Here is a 25,291-nt window from a genome sequence, read left to right on the forward strand (position 1 = left end):
AACTAGAGATTAAGGCAGATTTTTAAAGGTATTTATTTAGGTGCCTACGAATGCAGANGTCCTGTGGCACCTTTAAGACTAACAGAAGTATTGGGAGCATAAGCTTTCGTGGGTAAGAACCTCACTTCTTGCCTCTGAAGAAGTGAGGTTCTTACCCACGAAAGCTTATGCTCCCAATACTTCTGTTAGTCTTAAAGGTGCCACAGGACCCTCTGTTGCTTTTTACAGATTCAGACTAACACGGCTACCCCTCTGATACTCAACATTATTTACTGTTTCAGTGTTTACCAAAGCATGCAAGAAAGGAGAGGAAGATTATGAAAATCTGCACAGCCTGCTCTGAGTCACAGTTGTTACAACAGACCACTTATTTTGGGTGGACCTTGGTTAGGTTAATGGGGAGAGGTGATTTCATTTTCCCTAAGGGAGGCTATTTTCCTAAGTCAGGGAAATGCTGCTCTAAAGTTTAATTGTCATAGATGTTGGTGTAATTTTCATCTACATTGATTGATACAGATAAGCTGTTGGAGGTGCAAATGAAGCCAACAATAAACAGTTGATTTTAATGCTGTACATATCTAGATTGTGTATTTTGTCCATTCATATTCCTATACTTGTACATTAAATCCTACCTATACGTACAGTGCCTTAGCTTGGTCACTCCTCTGACATCTTGATGTCGACCTGTATGTCACTGCCTTTTGCTCTAGATTTCATATTGCAAGTCCATTGGAGCCTGAGCCAGACCCCTTTTTCAAAGATTATTATTTCATGGTGCCCCCTGGTTTAATCCCTGCTTCATTTCGCTCTATTTTGCAGTGGATCCTTCACCACAATTTGATGTACCATGTACGACTCCTGAAAGACACCTTCATCCCATGCCTCGTGTCCTAGTGCAGCATAAGCCCTGTCCTGTTTTAAGGCTTTGCATCACAGAATCTGTCTTAACCCAGCCTCCTGGTTTTCTTCAGAACTGCCCTATCCTTTAGCTCAGTCAGACTTTCCCTCACACACTCAGAGGCTGATTCATTCTCTCACGCAATCTCTGACATCATCCCACTGCAGTAGCGTATCCTCTCTATGTTGGCTAGTCAGTGCCTTTCAGAAATGGTTGGCTATATCCTCCTGAAGTGTGGAACCACTTGTCTGTGCCATTTCTAATATCCCCTTTCTCCCCCCCAACCCCCTTTCCCCCACAAAAAAAAAAACTTTTGGAAAGGCTCCACAGCACCACTCTCCCTTTTCTTGACTTCTAGAAAATCTCTTGGACACAGTTTTAATTAAATTAGTTAAGATTCTTTTTTAATTACATTCAAGAGCTCTGTGATACTGGTGACTCACGTAAAGCACAGGCTTATTGATGCTGAATATGTATCCAGAAAGCACACATGATTTTTCAAGAGACTGTTTTTCAAGTAGCATAGATACATTTTTGTTTCCATAACATTTATGCTTTGTGATATGTTTCTGTCCTTCTGTTCTCTTTCTTTTTGCCTTTGGCTCTTTTCCTCTCTTATACAATGTGTATTTTCTCAAGTGGATCTAGAATAACACTTTGATTATGCTGACAAGAACAGCAACACCTCTGTAGATTGTCCTACAGCAAAGGCATGACAGAATAAATGATTATAAATAAATTCTCATTCTATGGTTTCTGCGTATGCAGTGCATCACTTCCTCTCTCCACAGGGCAAATTCTCTGGCAAACAGCTTCCTCACATGGCATGTCAAGATCTGAAACAGATGCTGACATGACAGGTGCAGTTGTTCTCTTGCTAGAACCTAGAAGTTGAACCCAGGTTCCAAAAGTATGGAAATCTCTCTGTGCAAGCCACCAAGGATTAAGAGACAGTGTGTTGCCTGTGCTTCATAATATACACTATAAGAGATACTCCTACTGAGCCATTACATAGCACTTTATTATATATCTTCAAAGTGCTGCACTGAAAAGCCAGTGCACGCTACTAATTCCCCATAGAGATAAATACAGTTTTTTAGTTGTAGAATATGGACAGGATGAGTAGCTTTGAAGTAATAGCACTTAGTGGCTTAGTACCTCATTTCCCCATCTGTAAGATGAGGGTAACAATGCTACCTTTCTGTCCCCTTCGTATTGTCCATTTAGACAGTAAGCTCTTTGAGTCCGGGACTGTCTTTTACTGTGTGTATGTACAGACCTAGTGCAATAGGGCCTCAATTTCAGTTGGGGCTTTCAGGCACTGTAAGATAAAAAAATTATATTAATAGTTAATATGATGCATGCTGAACTTTACTGATCAGTCACATGGCTTTTTCTTGCATCCCATTCCCCTCTTTCCATGTGTCCATTGTTTCACTAGACTTTAAGTTCTTTGGGGCAGAGACAGGTCTTCCTTCAGGCCTGGTCTACACTGGGGGAGGGGTGGGTCGATCTAAGTTACACAACTTCAGCTACGTGAATACCGTAGCTGAAGTTGACGTACTTAGATCTTTGCTACAGTGAATCGACTACTGCTGCTCCCCCGTTGACTCTGCCTGCGCCTCTCGCAAGCTGGAGTACAGGAGTCAACAGGAGAGCACTCAGTGATCGATTTATCGCGTCTAGACTACGTGCGATAAATAGATTCCCACTGGATTGATCACTGCCCGCCGATCCGGCCGGTAGTGAAGACATACGTGCCATATCTCTTCTATATGTCCCTTTATATGTCTGCAAAGGGTTATCTCTTAGTGCTCATAGTATGGTTGATACTATATGCATTTTAAATGTACCAGTTACTGTATTGTAGCAGTTTCTTGGTATATCATTTTTAAGCACTGACAAGTGTGTTCAGTGCTATGCAGCAGCCAAATGAAGATAAAGTCTCCACCCACGGAGCTAACAATCTACAGGACAAAGATAGATCAGGTAGAAACATAGTGGGAGACAACACAGAGAATGGATATAACATATAATAGGGTTTGTTTTTTAAATTTGTGGGTATTATGGAAAAATGGAGTTTCCAAAGGGGTTAGAATTAAAAGAACTTTTTAATATTGTGTGTGTGTGTGTGTGTGTGTGTGTGTGTTAAATAAATAACAATGAAAGCATACTAAACAGAGTAGTAATTATTTGCTTTTTCATCATTTCCAGCTTCACTGTTACAAAAATGTGAATAATTATGCAGTTATTTAATACCTCATCTTTCTTTTTAAAGTATATTTCTAAATCACCTGTCTAAATATTAATGTTTAACATAAAATCTGTTACAGAATATCCTTCAATCTGCAGCATTTTGACTGTTTTAGTAAGAACAGGAATTAAACTGCTCCCATGTTATCAACTTAAAATTAAATTCGTAAACACTTTGGGCTCCATTATCCATTCTGTTACCAGTTTTACGTCACTGTAACTCCACAAAGGAGTCATACTCATATAAAGCTGGTATAATGGAGGGGAAAGCCAAGCCCTTTAAAATTAAAGTTTCAGTAAATCATGTGGAATAATAAATCCTAGTGTTCAAGGTCTACCTGTTATAACTTCACACCAGAATAGAGATGGAGAGCTGCACCAGACGTTGATTGATGTCACAGATCTCCGTGCTTGTGAATTTTTGACATTTCCGTATTGATTGCTACCACAGCTTTAGGCATTAGAGTTTATTAAACCAACCATTTCTTGGCTGTTACATTTCAGGTGGGATTCCATTCGTCTTGACTGGAGAGTTTTTTCAGCAGTCTCAAAAGCCTGCCGCATTTGTGATAGCTGGGACAGTCAACTGGCTCTCCAACTTCTCAGTGGGACTTCTTTTCCCTTTTATTCAGGTACACACCATGCACAATTAACTGTATGATAACTGAATTAATAGTTTATCATTGGGTCATTGTGAAACTTTCTTTGTTGTGAAGTGGAATGAAACCTGCACCTCCTTTTGATGCATTTTGGTGTGTCAATTGTAAATGTATGTTCTGCTGAAGCTCCACTTAACGGAAAGTGAGGAGGAAAATATTTATTATATTGTGGGTTTATGAACAGTAGCTTATTTCTGGTGGGGAAGGTGACTGTGACGGGATCCCCCCAGGGTGCAGCCTGGGACCGGGATGCTGCCTGGGACTGTGCACCCTGAAGTCTCCCCAGCCTGGGCTGTCTCTCACAATGCCTTGCTAGTCACCAGCAGCAACCCTTCCAGGCGCTGTGATCACTCAGCACAACCACATGTGGAGACCCCACACCCAGCTGGATTGCGTGAATGCTCCCAGAGCCACTCACGAATCACACAGAGAAAGGCACCAGAGCCAAATCCCCCCAGCTCCCAGCACTGTACCCCAGGAGTATACCGTCTTGCACAGCTCAAGATGGGCAGTGCAGATTTATTAATTGGTTCACCGCTTCAACAATGGAAAGTGGATATATACCAGCCTTTGTCAAACCAGATTTGCACCACACTTCATACAAACTCACTGGTAAAGATAAACAATTAAACAAATGTATTGACTATGAAAGGCAGATTTTAAGTGATAGGTAAAAAGTCAGAGTCAGTTACCGAAAGAAATAAAATATAATCACGCAGTCTAAACTCTCAACCCTATTAAACTGGGCAGCAACTAGATTAAGCAGTTTTTCTCACCCCACTGGATATTGCAGTCCGTAATATACAGGTTTGTTCCTTAAAGCTGGGCCAATCTCCTGTGTTGGAATCTTATCTTCTTCTCAGTGTTTTGGTTGCTTGCAGCATACATGGGGGCAGGAGAAGAGCCCAGTATGTGTCCACTTTGTCTGTTTTATACCCTCAGTCCATGTGCTTGGGGAGCACAAGTCCAGGCATGTCTGAGAGGCATTGCTGAGGGCTTGTCTACACTGGCAATTTACAGCACTGCAACTTTCTCGCTCAGGGGGGTGAAAAAACACCCCCGTGAGCACAGCAAGTTTCAGCGCGGTAAAGTGCCAATATAGAGAGTGCACCAGCGCTGGGAGCCACGCCCCTCGCAGGGGTGGTTTTTTTAGAGCGCTGCGACCACACAAGGCACATTAAAGCACTGCTGCGGCAGCACTTTAATGTTGCCAGTGTAAACTAGCCCTGAGTCTCTCCAAGCAAGGTTGAGCAATTCCCCTGGTGTGGCCTCATGCAGGTGAGTCATTGCTTTGTAGCTCCCTTGCTGGACAATGGCTGTCGATGGGTTGTTTGACACCCCACCCGGGCATTGGCTACTTCCCTTGCTGTTGCCTCTGGGGAGCTAATATCTGGCTGATTCCCCAATTTACAGCATGTTTTAGTGACCACCATACAACACAATTCTCATAACTTCATATGCATTAATGATACACATGTATGGATAGAGAAATGACTTTCAGCAGATCATAACCTTTCCCCTGATACCTTACAAGGCATGCTTTATATGTAAGATTATGATTATATGAAAATGAGGAATTTGGGGTTACAGTATGCTCCCCCAAGGTATAGAATGTCACAGTGGGGACTTAGAGAAGGAGAGTTTTATGCTCCCAAAAAATGAATGATGACCTTCAAAGAAATTATGAACATGGATGATAAATGGGGACTTGAGGTTTGATCCAGTACCCATTGAAGTCAATACCAAGACTCCCATTCACTTCAGTCAAATGGGATTTTGGATAGAATCATAGAAATGTAGAACTGTAGGGCTCAAAGGGACTTCAATACTAAGTATATCTAGAAGACCATCCCTGACAGGTGTTTGTTTAAGCTGTTCTTAAAAATCTCCATTGACAAGGATTCCACAACCTCGCTTGGAAACCTATTCCAGAATTTAACTATCCTTACAGTTCTTTTCCTAGTGTCTAATCTAAATCTCCCTTGCTGCAGATTAAGCCCATTACTGCTTTTCCTACCTTCAGTGGACATGGAGAACAGGTGATCACCATCTTCTGTATAACTACCCTTATGATACTGGAAGACTTATAAAGTCCCTCCTCCGTCTTCTTTTCTCAAGACTAAGCATGCCAGGTTTTCTTAACCTTTCTTCATAAGTCAGGCTTTCTAAACCTTTTATCATTTTTGGTGCTCTCCTCTGGACTCTCTCCAGTTTGTTTACATCAAACCTTTTGTCCGCTTTGTCAGCCATATACTTATTGCAGTGCTACATGTGTAGCAAGGTCTCTCCAAACATGGCAAAGGACCCTGTTTCTGTTTCCCTACTTTCAGGCAAGCTGGTGGGCCAGTTCACTGGACAGTGCATCAGTGAATCTACCACCAATGACAATATTTCTGTCCCTTTCCCCAGGGATGCATTTATTGTTCAAACACAGCTAAATGTTGGTCAAAAGAGGTAAACCAGGTCTTGGCCCTCCTAAAGCCTTTGTCTCTGAGGTCTTTTGCTGCTGCCTATCTAGTAGGTATCCCCAGCCAGGCCTTTCATCTGGCTGGTGTGGCAAGCCCTCCTTACCAGGTTATTTCCTGAGTCTCCTGCATGAGCATCCCTTCTCCCTGTAAGTTAGCTGCTTGTTGACCTTTTATCTCACCAGCTGGGATGCAACTAGTTAATCACAGGTGGGGACTAAACCCAGCTTCCTTAAAGGGTCATCCCACCCTGTGATAACATGATAAAAGCGGGATTCACAATTACAAAGCCAAAGTAGTGACACCATAATTGCCTGTTACCATTTTAAGTGGACACAAACAGAAAATGTTTTAGGGAAAAGAAAGCAGAAGTTTTTCACATCTAATTGTTGTCCAGAGGAGAATTGTTCTGGAAAGTCTGAGGCTAATTGGACAAGTCCTTTCTGGGTAATGAGATTTAGAATAAGTGGTGGGGTTTTTTAATTTCTGAAAATTGCTTTTTGTGTCTACTTATAACTGAAAAAATACTTGATATAAAATGTGTACTGTTTCTGCTAGACATTTATTCTCAGTGAGAGTAGCATATAGGATATCTTTTACCAAGTAGCACCAGTTACATTTCTTTGCATGAATTTTAATTTATGTGAGAGATCTGGAAACTATTATAAACACTGATCCAGCTAATTAAATCTTGCATTTAAAAGGAGTGGGGGAGGTCTTTAGCCTTTTGATTACTAAGAACACCTTCGAAATGTAAACTGAATACAAAGATCCCAGTCCTTTGAACCTTTTCTACTCCTTAGAGGTGAGTGAATAACTGATGTTTTGGTTTTGGGGCTAAACTGAAAAATCCAAAAAAAAACAAATCTAAATTGGTTTTTCTCACCAAAACAAAAAAATAGGGGGGGAAATCATCTTGGTTGAATGAAGACATTTTAAAAATGAAATGTTGACTCAAAATGACATTTTCTAAATGAAACAGATCGATTTGAAACTAAATGTCAAAATGGCTCATTTTGAAAATGTTGAAATGAACTGTTTTGACTTGTTTTTTAAAACAACTTCCTCATATTTTCATTGGCCAAAACTTCATTTTTTGGTAAATTCATCATTCACCAAAAATTTTTGCCCAGCTCACTGTTGCCATTGACTCCAGTTAGACTGCTCACAGTAATAAGCCCTGAGAGTCTGATCCAATCCTCAGTGAAATCAGTGGGAGTCTTTTCATTGGCTTCACTTGGTGTTGGGTCAACCCGTAAAGAGTAAGGATTTGCAAAAAGTACTTCGTGCTTCCTAACTCTGCTCCCGTTGAAGTAACTAGAACTCCCATTTTCTTCAGTGGAATTAGGCTAATGCTTTGTGATTTTGAAAATCCAACCATAATTGTGTACATTTGTCAGGGCAATTTTCTCCTAAAAATCGCACTTTTTTCAGATTTTTCTTGTAGGGATATTCACGGTGCCCTGTGTTTGTACCCTCGTTTCTGCTTCTTGAGCTCTCACTTGGAGACTGCCCTTCTGGCAGCCAGATCTGAATTGTGTAGCTCAGGCACATCTCTCATTTAATGTAGTCCATGATCATTTTTGCTAGATTGTATTATATGTATCCTGTGTTTCTGCTAACCCCTGTTCATAGGTCATGCCCTGAGTGTTAACTGTTTAAAAAGGCACTATGTAGATCTCAGCAGCTAAAAAGTGATTGAAATTCTTTGGTTTTTCATCTATATACTAACATCACATTAGTGATTTCATGTTGTACTGGGAAATACATAATGTAGCTTAATGAAAAATTCTACTTTTTCATGACAAAAATACATCTTCAGTTATACTGAAGGCAACATATACTGCTGTTTTTGTCGGTTTGTTTTTGTTGATAGAGCTTCCTTACAATTTGAAATCAGATGCATGTACATGAAAACAGAGTTACTTGGGTTTTAATTTTCTTCTAAGATTATTCATGAAATTGACCAGTAATGCCTTCCTCATTCACAAAGCTAGAGAGAATAAGTCAGGAATTTAAGAATGGTCTTCCTTAACTTTCTCTTTGTCCAGCTCCTTCAGTCAGCTTTGTTCTCTGAATTACAGCATCTACCCATACTTCATTACAGAGTCAATAGCCTCATAGTCATTTCCTGGTTAAGGGTGTTTTAATTTTGTTCTTATAGCATGACTTAAAAAAACCTTATCAATGCTTGAAACATCTTAACAAAATGAATAATCCATTCAATCTGTTTAAATTTTAGTATGATTGCTCCATGCATTTTTTCAATAATTTGTTTTATAAAGCTACAAGAAGAGGCAGTTATTTATACATATTTTATACTTTTCACAACAGTTTTATGTTAAAAATTTTTTGGAGAAAATGTGTAAAATATTCATAGCTATTGAAAATTAATTGGCAGTCAATTCTCCAAAATGTCACCTAATAATTAGTTTGAATATCAAAATTTCCCCCATCAATCCCTGTAGTTACATTTAGTGAAGTAAGATAGCTACTTGCCTGACCCATGCACTAAAACGTGGAGTTAAGATTCTAAAGCAAATGCATAATTGAAAATATTATATGGGTTCCCATCCTCATTGTAGAATATTGAAAGTAGAGTAATTTGTTTGTATCGATTTCTTAAATTGGTTTCAATGTGATAACTATTTTAAGAATTGAAAGTTAGAGGGAAAGTCAAAATTAAGTTTAAAATGGAAAGCAGTACATTATATGGAAATATGCAAGGAGTATTTGATGTGCACATCTGAATACTACATTATAATCATATCACTGCAGTGCAAAAAAAGTGTGACTCTGATGTTTTCCAAACTGTTATTTGTTGCTCCCTCTTTATTACACAAGCTTTGTGGATTAGCTACCCATTTCTAAATAACGTAAGTTTTTAAAACTTTTTTTCTCTGGCTATATTCTGCTACGATGAAAAGCTGAAAACTGTTATGGTCCAATGAAGACTTTTTATTCTCTTCTCCAGGAGTCTGCAACTTGAGAGTCTTTTAACATGTCCCTGCAGTCCTTTTCTACTGACAGATGGCAAAATTCTATGTTTATCTGCTCACATCTTTGTTTGCGGGGACAGCTGCTCAAATTGAGCTGCGAGGTTTAGGTATATATAGTATTTGCAACAAGAAAATTAAGAGGCAAAGCCATAATATCTTTTAAATAACAGATGTCAAAAACATTCATTGTTTTATGGATTAAATTTATTAGCTTAAAATTGTAGGAATTGTGATGTCTTCATCACATGTGATCTTGTAACCTTTTCCTATACAGACACAGGATAAAATTTGTATTTCTCAGTCTGGAGGCATTTCAAACTTCTCTTCATCACTTCAGGAGACTGCCTCCTGAGAGGTGTTCAGTGCTCTCTACATCCTCTAATTTCATTGGGCATTGAGGACACTCCATAGTTCATACGATTGGGCTCTGAAGACAAAAACAGACCTTAAGGGAAAATCCCTGCAGCTGCAATAGTAATTTTTAAAGCTGTATTTTTATTTTAAAATACGTTGGATAAAGTGGTGACAACAACTTTTTATCACTCTTGGATTTAACCTCATAAAAATGGCCATATTGGGTCAGACCAAAGGTCCATCTAGCCCAATCTCTTGTCTTCTGACAGTGGCCAATATCAGATGCTTCTAAGGGAATGAAAATAACAGAACAATTATCAAATGATCCATTCCCTGTAGTCCAGTCCCTGCATCTGACAGTCAGAGGGCTAGGGACACCCCGAACATGAGACTGCATCCCTGACCATCTTGGCTAATAACCACTGAGGGACCTATCCTCCATGAACTTATTCTTTTTTGAACCCAGTTGTACTTTTGACCTTAACAAAATCCCCTGCCAACAAGTTCCACAAGTTGACTGTGCGTTATGTAAAGTACTTCCTTTTGTTTGTTTTAAACCTGCCACCTGTTAATTTCACAGGGTGACCTCTGGTTCTTATGTTATGTGAAGGGGTAAATAATACCTTTTTTTCCACCCATTCATGATTTTATAGACCTCTATCATATCCCTCCAGTTGTCTCTTTTCCAGGCTGAACAGTTCTGGTCTTTTTAATCTCTCTTTCTAGGGAAGCTGTTCCATACCCTTAATCATTTTTATTGCCCTGATCTAGACCTTTCCCAGTTCTAATACATATTTCTAAGTTGAGGCAACCAGAACTGCACACAGTATACTAGGTGTGGGCATACCATGGATTTATATAGTGGCATTATGATATTTACTGTCTTATCGCTTTCCTAATGGTTCCTAACATTTTGTTAGCTTTTTTGAATGTCGCTGCTCAGCTCTAATTATTTAATTATTTCACTTGCCAAAAACTATATAAGCATGATATAAAAACAGCAAATGACATGAGTTTAAGAACAAGCAATGTTGTCTTTTATGTAACTGTAATTACTGTATCAGTTCCACACGGGCTGGCCAAGACTTTCAAAAATGTGTTCCTAAAATTAGTTTCTTAAATCCGTATTTGGCTATCTCAATAAGTTGGTTGATTTTCTGAGCACCCAACAGAACCCAGTGAAGTCAGTGGGCACTGAGTGTGCTCAGCACGTCATAAGAGACATACAGCATCTGGCAGGATCAAGCCTTAACTTCTTTCTTAAACACTATCTTCACTCATTTACTATAGATAATGATCTTGCGCCAATCCCTGCTTCTGCCCTGCACTAGAATTTTGATAATGACTGTTGGAAATCATCCATTATCTGAGTGTTCAGCAATGTCCTTTGAAAATCATATTAAAGCATCTTGTGGGTTTGGAAGGCACATAAAGTCCTAACGAGAGCTGTGTGAATTGAACCAAAACCATTTTTTCCCCTAAATATTGGGGGATTCAAAAAGTTTTAAAAATACATTTAAATTTCAAACATTTTTAAAGGTTTTTTTAATTTTTTAAATAAAATCCAAGGAAATTTCAAAACAGAAAGTTGATTCAAATCAAAAACTTGAAATGTTTCATTTCAAAACTGTTAAAACATTTTCTATTTGTTCACAAATTTTTGCGTATGTTTTCTAACTGAGTTTCATGAAATTGACATGAACTTGCTAATGTTGTACTATCACCAAATCTGTATTTTTCACTGAAACAAGTTCTGGTTGAAAAATTTTGCCATCCGTATTTCTAACTACTCTTTTGATGTGACTAAAACAAAGCAAGTCTTTGAAAATCTGGCCTGCCGTATCAATCTTTTTTCTCCTGTGTGAAATTACTTCAACAAGTAAAGAAGTGACCAAAACAAATCTTGTAAAGGCTTGTAATTCTCCTGGACCATATGAATAATACATTAGTGAATACAGTTTCTTGGGATCTAAAGTATGTGTCCCACGTCTCAAGCATCAGGTCATCCAGACAAGTAGTATTCATAGGCTCACTCCTCAAACGCATAGGATCAGGCTAGTATAAATGTCTTTAGCCATTGCCTTTCAAATAATTTTTCTTGAAAGAGGGTGGAGGATATATTGCCTCCTAAGAAGTTATCTTTATTCATTTTAAAGAAGGCCTGTTGTTAGAAATGGGATTCTTAGAAAATCCATGAGAGAGATTGTAGCTCATTCTAAGAAATCTGTCAGGTTGAAATGTTGAACTCAGTTATGTCTGTTTTCCTCTCTGTTATGTACCAAGTCCAAATGTTGTTTGCTAAAGGTTCTGTTTTGGCGGATGCATAAGACATGAAAAGGTTTACTTTATGATTTTCTTTTCTGGATAAATAATGAGTTGGACAGTACTATTCAGAGCTAAGTGAATACAACAAAAAGATTTCAACAAGTATTTACTTACATTTCAAAATGAGTTCACTTGCGCAGTGTCCTTTATGTTCTTTACCCAAACATTTAAGTAATCAGTTTAATGATCATTATTGTTTGCTGAAAGCATATTTGAAACAGGCATCTGCAAATACTCATTCAAAGCACATTTTAAATTTGTACATGCCATCATGCATTCATGCTGTCATGTGCCCATCTAGTCAGGGAACAGAGATAATACCATGTGTCTTATGCGATCAATCACAACTAATCAGTACAGCTGAAATATTAGACTGAAATTTTCGAAAGTGCTCCCCATTGATTGAACTCTGCTCCCATTAAACTCAATGGAAGTCACTGGTGAAATTCCCATTGACTAATATTCCTGCGGAGTTCAGCCCTCGTTGAGCTTTTTTGAAAATTTCATCCTTAATCTTTAAGTATTTAATAATTGTAGTGTATTCAGGATCAATCTATAGAAGGAAAGAAAAAACTCACCAAAAATTGTAAAACAAATTTGAGGAAACCGTGTTCTTATGTGAGCTAAATCATTTGTAGCAAATTTTTCACTCAAGCCTAGTTACAATCAAAGAGAAAGGTGTAATTGGGCAGAAAACCTCCACACAAGATAGGAAGGGATTAGTGGGCTACTGAAGGCCCAATCAACCCCAAATTAGGACACCTGAAGCAGGAAATGGTCTTCAAGGGAGGAGCTTAAAAAGAAGAGCCCTGCGGAGCTTGGGGGATGGGGGGGATAGTCGGAGAGATATGGGGTGCTCACTGTGGGCGAGAAGACTGGCTAGAGTCAGGGACCAGTGCCTACCAGTTCTCCTGGAGGAATAGGAAGAGTTTATGTTGCTTCGTACTTGTTTGCACTTTGAGTGCTTCAGAAGCAATAGGACTGTAAGTGACCAGCCAAAGGGCTAAGTCTCTGCAACCCAGAAGGTGTTGGAGGCTGGGCAGAGCAGTGGGCGAGTTGCTGGGAAACTGAGGTGAGTGGCTGCTGCTGTGACAGACTGACAATATCCTGCAATATCTTGAATGAACTTTATTGAATTAAGTTAATACCTTTGGGGTCCATTGTATTAAAAATGCAATTGGGTATGTGTTATTGTGGAATTGTGTGTATCTCCATGGAAAGGGTGAATAGGAGAACATCAGGAGTGATTAGGCAAATTCACTCAGGTTGTAACATCTCCAGAGAAACCACTCTCCTGGAAACATATGCCTGTATTAGTTCAAAGTAGATTCTCCAGGGTCAAATAGACAAAGCAAGGGATTCTGGATAAATGACCTGGTTTTAAACTGGTTTAGGGCCTTCTTCCTAGTCCAGCATAGGACTGGGCCTGTCCGGATACATGTTAGGGTGGGGGTTAATTCTGGTAACCTTATTGGGGTGTGTGCTGGTTCTTTTATTGCTTTTAATATGTTTTCTCTGTAATGCTTTTTACCTGAATAATGAAGAAGGATGCATAAACTCATAGATTTAAGGCCAGAAGAGACTGTCATGATCACCTAGTCCAGTGGTTCTCAAACTGTGGGTCAGACCCCAAAGCGGGTTGTGACCCCATTTTAATAGGGTCACCAGGCCTGGCTTAGACTTTCTGGGTTCCAGGGCTGAAGCCAAAGCCCGAGGACTTCAGTCCTGGGCGGTGGAGCTCAGGTAACAGGCCCCCCTGCCTGGAGCTAAAGCCTTTGGGCTTTGGCCCCCCCACCAGGGGTGGTGGGGCTTGGGTGGGCTCAAACTTCGGTCCCTCCTCCTGGGGTCGTATAGTAATTTTTGTTGTCAGAAAGGGATCGTGGTGCAATGAAGTTTGAGAACCCCTGCTCTAGTCTGACCTCCCACACATTGCAGGCCATAGAACCTCACCCTCCCACTCCTGTAATAGAAAGAACTGTGTGGTACTTACAACTGTTAACTCTCTCTCAAGAGAAAGCAAGCCAGTGTCCATGGGCAAACTGTGAAATACACAGTGAAGGTAGGGAACTGTGCAGCCTGGAAATACCCTGGTCAGAAGGGAGAGAGGTGTGGGTCTCTACTCAATAGAGGAACAGCTAGGGAGGTGGAAGTCTGAGATTGGGTGCCCTTGCTGGACTACTGAGGGGAAATACGGGTACATTTGCCCTGAATCATGACAGCTGCACTGTGCAATACTGCAAGGGGGCACTCTGTTAAGGAAGCACCAAAACATATTTGTTCTTTTTTTAGAGGAAAAAGGGAGACAGTACAGGTCAGTTAAGTAGAAGAAGAATCAAAATGGGGTCACATTAGGTTCCTATATACTTTGGTCATGGAACATTACAAATGTGTAAAATGGCCAGATCTCTAGATATTAATAAAAAAGAGAGATTTTTTTTTCCTCAAGCTGTTTTAATGTTTCAGGATAAAAGGAACAGAATGAAAGATGCTCGTTGCTTTTTATCATTGCATAGTTCCACAGTCTTTAGCCGAGAGAACACCTCTTACTATTTATTACATTTACTAAGGTCAGCTTGGATGATGCTCTTGCTGTCATTTTTTGGCATTACAACCTCTGATCCAGTGGAAAGACTTCCTTTGTGCTCTTTCCTTTGGAAGGCTCTCTCTTTGGAAATCTGCTAGGGGGCCCATGTTTGGGGATCCTCAAGGCAGGATGCCAGGTGTATTAATTTGTTTCCCCCCTTCTTGATTGCTTTTGCTTTCTCTCTTTATTCATTCTTGACAACCTGAGTGCCAATATCATTTTGATGGTGCCCGGGAATGGTTCATTTATCATTGTTCCTGGGGTTAATATCATTTCCAGGTGGGGTTCTCAAAAGCACTGAACATTGGCCTAACTCTGGTTCTACGGGTGTCACTGGAGCAGAATTATGACAACAATGAGCGCTTTGGAAATCCCACTGTCTCTTTTTAAATATTTGTGTGAACAGTGCCTCGCTCCTCCAGCGGTAGGTACTTTATAAATTGAGCTGCATCTTCACTAGCAGTTTCCCATCCAAGTACAAATCCAGACTCTCCTTGCTGAGAGTGATATTTAACAGGATTCCAGCACAAACTAGTGTACTTTAAGTCCAGAGTCACATTCTCTATTGATGCAATTGCATTGACTTCAATGAAATTACACTGACAGAGCAATTGTCTCCACATTGTTTTAGCCAATGGAATCTGCAGAAGACAAGACAAGACAGAATGAACCCTATTTTTGCATGTATCTAATTCTTAGTGAGGGATCTTTTTCTACAGTATTTGAATATCCTGAATCTATTCATCTATGAGGTTAAATTACATGTCATGCTACTTGGCCTGGAATTAGAGCCCCACATTAATTACTTTGCACAAGCTTCCTTTTTAATCATTAGATGTGGGTATCATTGAGCCCTCCGGGTTTCTTAAAAGCTTAATTCCTGACATGAATAATTCTTTGACTAAAACTCACAAATAGATTTAAATATTAAAAGTAAGCCATTTACATTGGGAGCAAAAAAAGTACATTTGTACAGAGAACATAAAAGAGAAAATTAAGAGTCCATTCATTGTGTTATGTATACTTTCTTTCTAGCAATGGACTTTTGACCTAGACTGTCTTGCAAGCTTTTCAAAGTTAGGCTAATCAGAGCTAGTGGTTACTTGATTCCCAACGTGATAGCTTATGTGACTTAAGTTTGCTGACTGATATTCTAATGCTTAGAGCCCATCAGATCAGAAGCCTTAGCTTTCACTCTTTGGAAGCTGCAAAAATGCACTGTTTTCTGTGCATAGCAGGTATAAGAATAAACATTATAAGGGCCTAAATCAAAGCCCATCAAAGTATTTCTAGCAGTCTGAGGGTCATTTAACGACTACTGTGTGTAGCCAATTCTTTGGCTTCTCTTCCAAAGCTGTCAACAAGGATTACTCATGTGATGTAGATACCAGTCTGCTAGGATCCAGACAGAGGTCACCAAATTATCTATTACCAGGGACTAAAGACCCATTAACAACTGTCAGTCTCTATCACCGTGGGTTGTATTCAGACTCTTAGAAACATAGAAATTGAAGGCTGTTTATCCAGGTCACCTAAGCTAGTAATTCTTAATTTTTCCATACCAGAATTCCTCCTGTCATCTAGCCAGAACCCTCTTCCCCTTTAGCTATATGGAATGGGCATGGTGTTTGTGACACCCCCCATTCCCCCACCCTGAAATGTGTTCACTATGACTCTGCGGTCACAACCCCCAAGGCTGGGCTGACCTAAGTTGTTCAGTTCTTTAATTATGGTTTGATTGAAAACTCTGCCTTTTGAGTTTCTTGATAGTTATACATAATAGAATGGTGCACAGAAATCAATAGGGATCTATATTAGCCTATCAGTTTGTGTAGGATTTTCACACAACTCCTTTTCTATGTCAAGCTTCGGTTTAGAAGCAATCTTTATGAAACATGGGTTTACTTCAGAAACACTAGCAAATCTTCTATTCTAGCAGAACTACAGAATGCAGCTCTAATTATTATTACCAGAAAGAAATGGTAAAATTGCAGGGGACCAAAGAATAGACAATAAAACAAACAAGAAATGGCCTGTAACAGGAAAAAGTAGTACAAATATTAATATAGTGGTTTAGCCTTAGGCCATAATGCAACAGGAAAAATTAATGAAGCTGCAGAAGTTGCTCAAAATACATGACAATTTAGCTGTGATAAAACTGAATCTCAGTGGTTTAAGAACAGCTGCTTGCAATTTTTCAGTTGTTCTACAATAGCTAATAAAATAATAATCACATTTCAGTTTATGCTATATCTTGAAATCAATTTGTACACAATGAAGTTAAGGCAGCAAAAATAAACTTCTATTTTTCATCATTAATTTATCCTTTAGAGCTCATTATTAAAAAATCAACTAAACATTGGTTTTGAATTTAATATGTAAAATGATTTAGGCCAAAACTTTTAAACCCGTATGCCTAAAGTTAGATTTCTAAATGCATATTTAAGTGCTGTGGGTCTAATCCTGCACCCATCAAGGTCTGTGACAAAGTTCCACTGACTTCAGTGGAACAGGATCAGACCCAAAGTAACTAATTATATAGCCTTATTTTCAAAAGTGCTAAGCTCTCACTGCTGACTTCTACAGGTGCTGTTGGTTAAGCTAAAAACTAAAGCTGGCTGGGAAATTTTCAAAAAAATGTTTTTCATTTAAAAAATACTGATTCATCTAACAAAAACCGTTCATGCTAAAAGGTGTGTTTTTGGGGTCAAAATAATTAATTTTAAAATAAATTTATAGGTTTGGTTTTTTAAGCTAAAAATTGAAATGAAACATTTTGAAATTATCAAACCAAAATGTTTAAATTGACCCAATCAAAAATTTTCACAAAACAAAAATCTGAAAACATATACCTCTACTCTGATATAGCGCGACCCGATACAACACGAATTCGAATATAACGCGGTAAAGCAGTGCTCTGGGGGCTCAGGGCTGCGCACTCCAGTGGATCAAAGCAAGTTCAATATAACGTGGTTTCACCTATAACACAGTAAGATTTTTTGGTTCCCAAGGACAGCGTTATATTGGGGTAGAGGTGTATTTTGAAGATTAACTTTTTGTCCCAATTCAAGATGAGAAATGTTTTTAAAATCTCAAATTCCCATGGGACAGGAAGATTATACTCCACAAATGAGAAATATCCTAATAATGATTAACTTTACATTAATGTTTACTAATGCATTGGTATAGCATAAAATAAACAATGTTTATTAATGATGCTCCCAGAAGTTTGTCTAACTTGTACAAATATGTGATGCTCTTGAATAAAATGGAGCTGTGATCCACCTAAGCAAAGAAATGAAAGTTTTATAAAAGAGCATAAAGAGAAGTTAGGTTTCCCTGGGAATAAATTTTCTTTTTGCAATTGAAAAAGTTCAAACAGAGCACGAAATCCTTCACACTCCTGTTAGAAGAAGTGGGCTGTAGTCCACGAAAGCTTATGCTCTAATAAATTTGTTAGCTTCTAAGGTGCCACAAGTACTCCTGTTCTTTTTGCAGCTACAGACTAACACGGCTGCTACTCTGACTCCTATTAGAGTGCAGACCAGGAAAGTCAAAAGCTCTTCAAATTTATTTTCAGCTACTGCTATTAAAGTTTTGCAACCCTTACTCAGAGAACTATAGAATCAAGCTAGTTCTTTGTAACTATTACCATCAAGGACCCTTATAAAATTCTGGAATTTAAAATGCTCCCTTTGGCCATTCTGTTTGGTGCTTGATCACAAACCCAGTGGAAGAGACTTTAAGTCTCAAAGACTTTGAAGTCTATAAAATTGATTCATCTTTGAAAAATTGATGTAATGAGATCTTGCAGATGAGCATTTATGCAACCTATACATTTAGGCATAACTTATGTCTCTCGAAAGGCAGTGGAACAGGGGAGTACCTTGAGGGGTTGAGTACTATGGGGAAATGCAGTATGTCTTTGTAAAGAGCAGTGGCTCCTGGGGCTTGGAAATCAGGCTGGGCAGCAGAATTAAAAGGTGTAGCCATCATGTCCCCTGCTCTCACTCAAATGCAGCGCTGTCTAAACTTACTAGTGTGCATGGGGCAGAGCCATGGACGCAACTGCATTGTGCCCTGGCATTCCTCTTCCGGGCATTGAATGATGCTAGCTGTGCTGGCTGACCATTCAACATCTTTGTTTCCCAGTAGTTTGCAGCCAGTTTATTTCTCCCCATTCTCCCTCCCACCCTCTAGCACACCTGTTGCAGCACTAGCCAAAATCTGACCCTTACGTTCTTGTCTAGTTCTTAGTAAAAGCTTGAGAAGGACCTGTCCAGTTCTTCAGATGTCACACACACTCAGGTACTCCCTGTTCCCAGGCTGGGCTTTCAGATGGACAGTAAGTTGCAAATCTCATTATTTGCAACGTTTGTTTCACCGTCTCTTGCCAGGAATTTGAAAATAAGCAGGGTGGGCATCGGGAGAGAATTGTCAGTGGAGAAATTTCCTCATTTTTTTCAATAGTCACTCTCTACTAAAACTGATCACATTTAATAGATTTCTTTGACTTTAAGGCCATAATAGATCATTGTGATCATCTACCCTGCTGCAGAACACAATCCATCAAATTTCACTCCGTTATTTTGGCATCTAGCCCAGCTTGTGGTTGAAGAAGAGCATATCTTTTAGAAAGACATGTAATCTGGGTTTCAGGATTCCAAGGGATGAAGAATTTCCCTTGGTAAGCTATTGCAACGATCAGTTCCCTTCACTATTAAAAATGTGCATCCTATTTCCAGCTTGAACTTTTCTGACTTGATCTTCCAGCCTTTGGATCTTATGTGTTTGTCTGCTTGATTAATGAAAGCTTGAGTATCAGATATTTTCTTGTTTGTTGTAAATATGTCTTTTTAATGAATTGAATCTTTCGTTTTGCTCGTGAATTCTTTATGAACAGATTGATTTTTGTTCATTTATTTGTAATGGTTTGAAAAGTTTATACAAACCAATTTCTACCGATGTGCTGTTTGCAAATTCTTTGTATAAACTGCTCATAATTCACAATTACTAATTCTGTTCCTTGATTCGATGAATGAAATTTTAAACAGGAGAATAATGAATAACATATAGCAAATACTCCTGCCTGCCTGTGGATAGCCTCATCCACCTGAGATATAGGTGTTCATATAGAGACCATCCATTCCCCAAACATTCATGGGAACAAAAATTCATTCATGTGAGTATTTGTGAATACAAAGGGACAGACTTTAAATGACTGATTGAAATGCTGTTTTGCAGTGTTCACCCAGCTCCATCCACTCCTCTGAATTTCCATATCACTCCATTATGCTGATAAGTAACTGTCCTGTAGTGTAATTCTTTTAATTTAATTGCAGAAGTATTGCAAACATTTGCTCAAGGGAAGCTCAGAATTGAATCTGGCAAAATAGAACACACATGGAATAGCTATTTTAATGTTCTCTTTTTACACAGCTTTATTAAGTGATTTCCTGTGCCATTTAACTAAAGGATTTGTGAGTTCAACCTAACCAGGGCCTTACAATTGACTATAAATTACCAGAATATTTATTGAATTGTGGTCTGGCTGCTATGTTCCTTAAAGCAGTCGTCATGACATACTGATACACTTTTTTTTTTTTTTTTTTTTTTTTTACTGGTTTATGGATATGAATGCCATCCATAATGTCATGAAATATCTGTCCTGTTCTTTTGTGTTTAGGCCATGTCTACATTACACCCCAGTAGAGATGAAACTAAGCTGACAAAGAGTTCTTCTGCCAACATAGTAACACCACCTCTCTGAACTACGTTAGCTAGCCCAGCAGAAGCACTTTTCAGTCGTCTTAGTTGCATCTATACTGGGGGTTCTGCCAGCAGAGCTACATCACTCAGGGGCTGTGAATGTTTCCCACTCCTAGACAACATAGCTGTGCCAAAGCAACTTTGTGTAGTGTAAACCAGGCCTGAGTTCCTCCCATGCTGCTGAAAGAAAATGTTACTTGACCAGGTTTGATTCTATTTAAGCAAATCTGTGTATTTATAATACACGTTTCAAAGGCTCAGCCTAGCATTTGCGGTCAGATAATACCAGCTACTGAATACCTCATGTGAATTGAGGACACGTAGCACTGCATAGAATTGGGTCCTCTTTTCATAGCCAAAATTTCTACTAGCTATACTGGGAGTTTTGGTTGCATAAGGAAGGCAGGATCAGGCCCCAAATCATTGCTTAGTAGAACAGTATTATGTTAATACATGTTAAGCCCCAACCCACTGACAAGGTCTGCATAGGCAGACCCCCGCAATGGCTGGGTCTGACAGGAGGATCAGGGCCTTAGATTGTATGTTCTTCAGGACAAAGATCCTGTATACTGTATTTTATATATTTGCAAAGCACCATGTAAATGTAAATAGCTACATAAATAGTACATATGAATGATTATCGGTCTGCCTCTCTAGCAATTTAAGATGTTACACTGATGTAGTCTTACTTTGTATTTCAGGTTGCCCTTTTAGATCATTTAAGTTAAATTAACGCTCACATTTTAAACCAACATTATGCTGTGAGATAGCTGAATTGGCAGTTTCACCTAAATTTCTTTTTGTAGGAGAGTGAGTACAGTACATTTAACTGTGGCAGTCATGAATACGGTGACCAGACATCCTGTTTTTAACGGGACAGTCCCGCACTTGCCAGGAGGAGCCAAGCCCTGTGTGTGCCAAAGCCTCGTGCAGCGCTGGCACAGGAAAGCCTCTCCGCCCCTCAGCTAAGCTCTAAAGTATGGGGGGGGGAGTGATTTCCAGCCTGTTCCCACCCTGAACCTGCAGACTCCACAGCAGCCCCACAAGGCAGGGGCTTAGCACCCTCTCCCCCCCACCACCACCACCACCCTAGGTCCTGCCCCCAGGGACGGCGGGGCTGCTCCATCCCTTAGGTACTCTCCCCTGCTGAGCCACATCTCTGGCCAGGCTCCCTGCCGCTGAAGGCCCTGCAGTCAGGTTCCCTGGGCCTTGGTGCACAATGCAACCTTAGGGCTTAACCCCTTCCTACTTGGGCTGTTGCCAGGGGACAGGAGGCAGCTGAGTTATGGCCAGCAGCAGCCTGGAGGTATTAGCTGCCTTTAGACACTGTGCAGGCAGGCAGGGACAAGCTGTTTCCAGCCATGGGGGCCGGGGGGGAGGGAAGGCCTGAGCTTTGCAAAGACATAGGCCAGGTCATCTCTTCCCCGACTCCTCCTCCCCTGTGGCTGGAAGCAGCTCCTGTCCCTTCCCTCCCGCACAGGGCCGAAAGGCTGCTGTTGGCCACGTTCTAGTGTGAACCCTGGCAGGAATCTGAGGGGGGATGTGATCCCACATGCCCCCCACTTCATTGCCTTGGGAAGACACGGTGCCAGGTACCAGGAAAGGTGGGCTCATCCCAAGGGTTCAGCCAGGCATGGAGGGCGGAGAGCACCCACCAGGCAGGGAGGGTAAGATCGGTCGGTCACACACACACACCCCATGTGAGAGATGGGTATGAGGGGGGTGTTACCTCTCCCGGGGGGGGGGGGGGGGGGTGTGTCACCGCTCCCCATATGGACTCTAAAGCCTTAAAGACAAGAAGGTAAATAAAAAGAAGCCAGCTATGCAGTATTGATTTTTAAAGGGGCCTCAGTCAACTTGATGTTAATTTGAATGTTTGTATTGCATAGTTCTGATTGATTGCTGTCGACTTTGCTTTAATATGAGTAATTTTACCAGGTGTCCTGTATTCAGCATAGGGAAATATGGTCATCCTTGTCAGGGGGTACACACAACAACACAGAACTCTTCACTGTGTGCCTTCAGTGAGGACTCAGATCAGTGTAATTGAATCTGGGATTTTAGTGTGGCTGTGCTAATTTATACTTGTTTCTTTGCCTAAGTAACATTACAAACAGTGGTGAGCTGTAGAGAAAAGCAAGAGAACTAATCACTTTTGTCCTGGGGTTTTCCAGTATTCTTGTGTGTTCTGTGCCTGTTTTCAAAAAGATGATTGCTCTATATTACCTCTGTTTAATCATGACTCTGCCATAATGTGAAAGAGTCAAAATGCGGAGTAATGAAGGAAGACGAGGGATTGAATACAATGATGCCCCTTGGTGTGGTGGACCTACACAGCAATTCCTTAGGTGGCAATGGTACCCCCTTCAATCTAACTAAGTGGCACCATTTAACTCTTAAAATACTGATAATGGTTCCCTTCCAGCTCTTACTCCCCCCAGTTAAACAAGATGTCCACCCCAGCTGCCAAAACTGAGAGCCAGAATCTCACCTTTGCAACCCTGCAGAGACCAGTTGCCACTTTGCCACCCCCACCCCCAGCTTCTCCACTGTCTCATCTGCAAGTTTCCATGTCAGTTCATCTTCACACGTGCCTCCTCACATAACCTGTTTCCCTGTTAGGTGTAGACCTGGAGATGGAGGAAGGGGATTCCTGAAGCAGGGAGGCAAGACAGAACTCCTCAGTCAGACAAGTCCTAAGTCACAGGCTGGAACCTAGCCTGAGAATATCACATAGTAACTGTGCTTTACCATGGAAAGTAAATGAACAAACTGATAGTTTAAATAATGAGGATATATTTCCTTTCTAATACACTCAGGAAGAATGAGCTTTTTGCTATAAGTTCATAGGAAATTGGTGGACCAAAAGTGAAGTAATTAGTTTGGGCCAGGTAGTGAGTGGGAGTAGCCTTCCTTCCACCTTTCAGGGTCTGTGTGCATCCCTATCCCCAGTGAAGGCCGTGATTTCCCCCCCTCTCCCTCCTTTCTCTTCCCCTGGAGACTCATACCATCCCAAAAGGGACAAGGAGGAGGCAGATACCTTGTTTCCCAGCATCATCCCTTGCAGCAAGGCCGAGGTAGTGGGGACAATAAGTTGCATGATATTTGTGTAGTGCTTTGAATACATAAAGACCTAGGTAAGCGCTCCGTCTCCAAGGTCTTGAAGGCTAAGACGTTTTGATTAAAAACAAAAATCAGTGGAGCTGAAATAACTGTCCTGCCGATACTGCTGTATTGGTCGGAATGCTGGAGTATGAGAAATATGGTACGTGTTGTTTTCTTTGTCCAATTTTAAGAATGATGTTCACTGCAGTGTCTTTTTAAAAAAATCTGCTTTGTTCATCATAGTCCAGATGGATCTGTGCACAGTAAGAACTGTCTGTGCCAGGAAGTGCTGCTCATTCTGTTCTGCCAGCCTGTGCAATGAGGCTTGATATGTGTTTCATTTTCTCCTGTTTCCCTTTTTGGCCCATATGTGTCTTCATTTCTCCTGGTGAAGTGGCACTTCCACATCATTATACATTTCATTAGCACCCTGCGTGCACCTCCATATTTTTTCTGCCTCATTTTTCTACACTCGAGATTCCCCTTTTTAGTTCCTGAGATTCATTTACTCAGTAGGATTCCTTTTGATTATTTCCACAAATGTATGATGATACATTTTTAATTTTTTTAATTATATTGTACAATTTGAATAATGGGGAGTACTGACAAAAAACTGAGTATCAAGGCTTCCCTACCCATTTGGTATTATCTTAATCAAGTTACACTTATTTTATTCTTTTGTATTTGGTGTTTTAAAATAGTTATGTCTGTAGTTAGAGAAGTGACAAAATCTTTTACCAAAGTAATCAGCATTTCTTTTCACTTTCTTATGTGAAGGTTAGACAAGGAAAAGCTCATTGGGGCTATTCTGCTACACATACAGAATAAAACGCTGCATCATGTATTAAGGGGGAAATATAAAATGAATGGGAGTTAGGCATTTAACTGCAATTTATGCCTTTCAGAATCTCCTCCCCCTTCCTCCTGGAATACTGTATACAGGTCTGGTATCCACATTTTTTAAAGGCTATTGAAAATTTGAGAGGGTACAGAAAAGAGCCACAAAATGCCTTACCCTGGAGAAATTGCCTTATTATGAGAGACTTAAAGAGCTTAGTTTGTTTAATTTATCAAAAAGAAAACTGAGAGATGAGAAAATACAGGCTACTAGTGGGCTATTTAGTCTAGTGGAGAAAGGCACAACAAGAACCAATGGCTGGAACGTGAGGCCAGAAAAATTCAAATTAGAAATTAGGCAAAATGTTTAGCAGTGAGGATGATTAACCACTGGAACATAGTAAATTCTCCATCTCATGATGTCATCAACTCAAGACTGGGTGACTTTCTTACTATCTGTTTTAAACCTCCTGCACCTACTGCTTTAAAGTAGAATGCAAGGAGTTCATATGGGGTTTCTTCACCAATGCATTCATCTCAATTGGTTGTTGATTCTGAAACACTGTCACAAATTTACATGTCATCATGAGTAAATATTTCACTGCTGATCATTTTAGTAGAAACATCCAATCAATGTGCTTATCAGATCTCATCATATATCTTCTCATGTGCCAGAAACTCCAGTTCATCCCTAGTCAATTATCATAACCTCTAAATTGCCCTCATGGCAATTTCTAAAATGCAGATATGCAATGTCAAAAATCTGTGACATTGAAAACTGCAAATTTAGGGAGCAGAGTAAACTAAAATCCATTGATGGTGCTATTCACTTTCATATTTAATTCAGTAAATTCAGGAACTGATGCTGAATGTCTAATATAGTCCAATGGATTTTTCAGAAAACAAAGGGCCTTGCTACAGAATTTAATCAGAAAAATAAGAATGAAAATTGGGAATTGATTAAGAACACCCAAAACTCACAATCAAGGAAGAAGGTCATATTGGTTAAAAGTCTAACTTGGTTTAGAGGGGAGGTAAAGGGA

At 39.9% G+C, this 25,291-nt stretch overlaps 1 protein-coding gene across 1 annotated transcript in view; it reads left to right on the plus strand.

The window, feature by feature from the left end:
• The window catches only part of SLC2A9 (solute carrier family 2 member 9), a 166,456-nt gene that overhangs the window by 126,188 nt on the left and 14,977 nt on the right, over window positions 1–25,291 (plus strand). The window contains exon 10 of the mRNA XM_034772535.1: window positions 3,656–3,783. Coding sequence (XP_034628426.1) covers window positions 3,656–3,783 — 128 coding nt within the window. The remainder of the gene's footprint in view (window positions 1–3,655; window positions 3,784–25,291) is intronic.

This window comes from Trachemys scripta, chromosome 5 (genome assembly GCF_013100865.1).
Source record: "Trachemys scripta elegans isolate TJP31775 chromosome 5, CAS_Tse_1.0, whole genome shotgun sequence".
Lineage (NCBI taxonomy): Eukaryota > Metazoa > Chordata > Testudines > Emydidae > Trachemys > Trachemys scripta.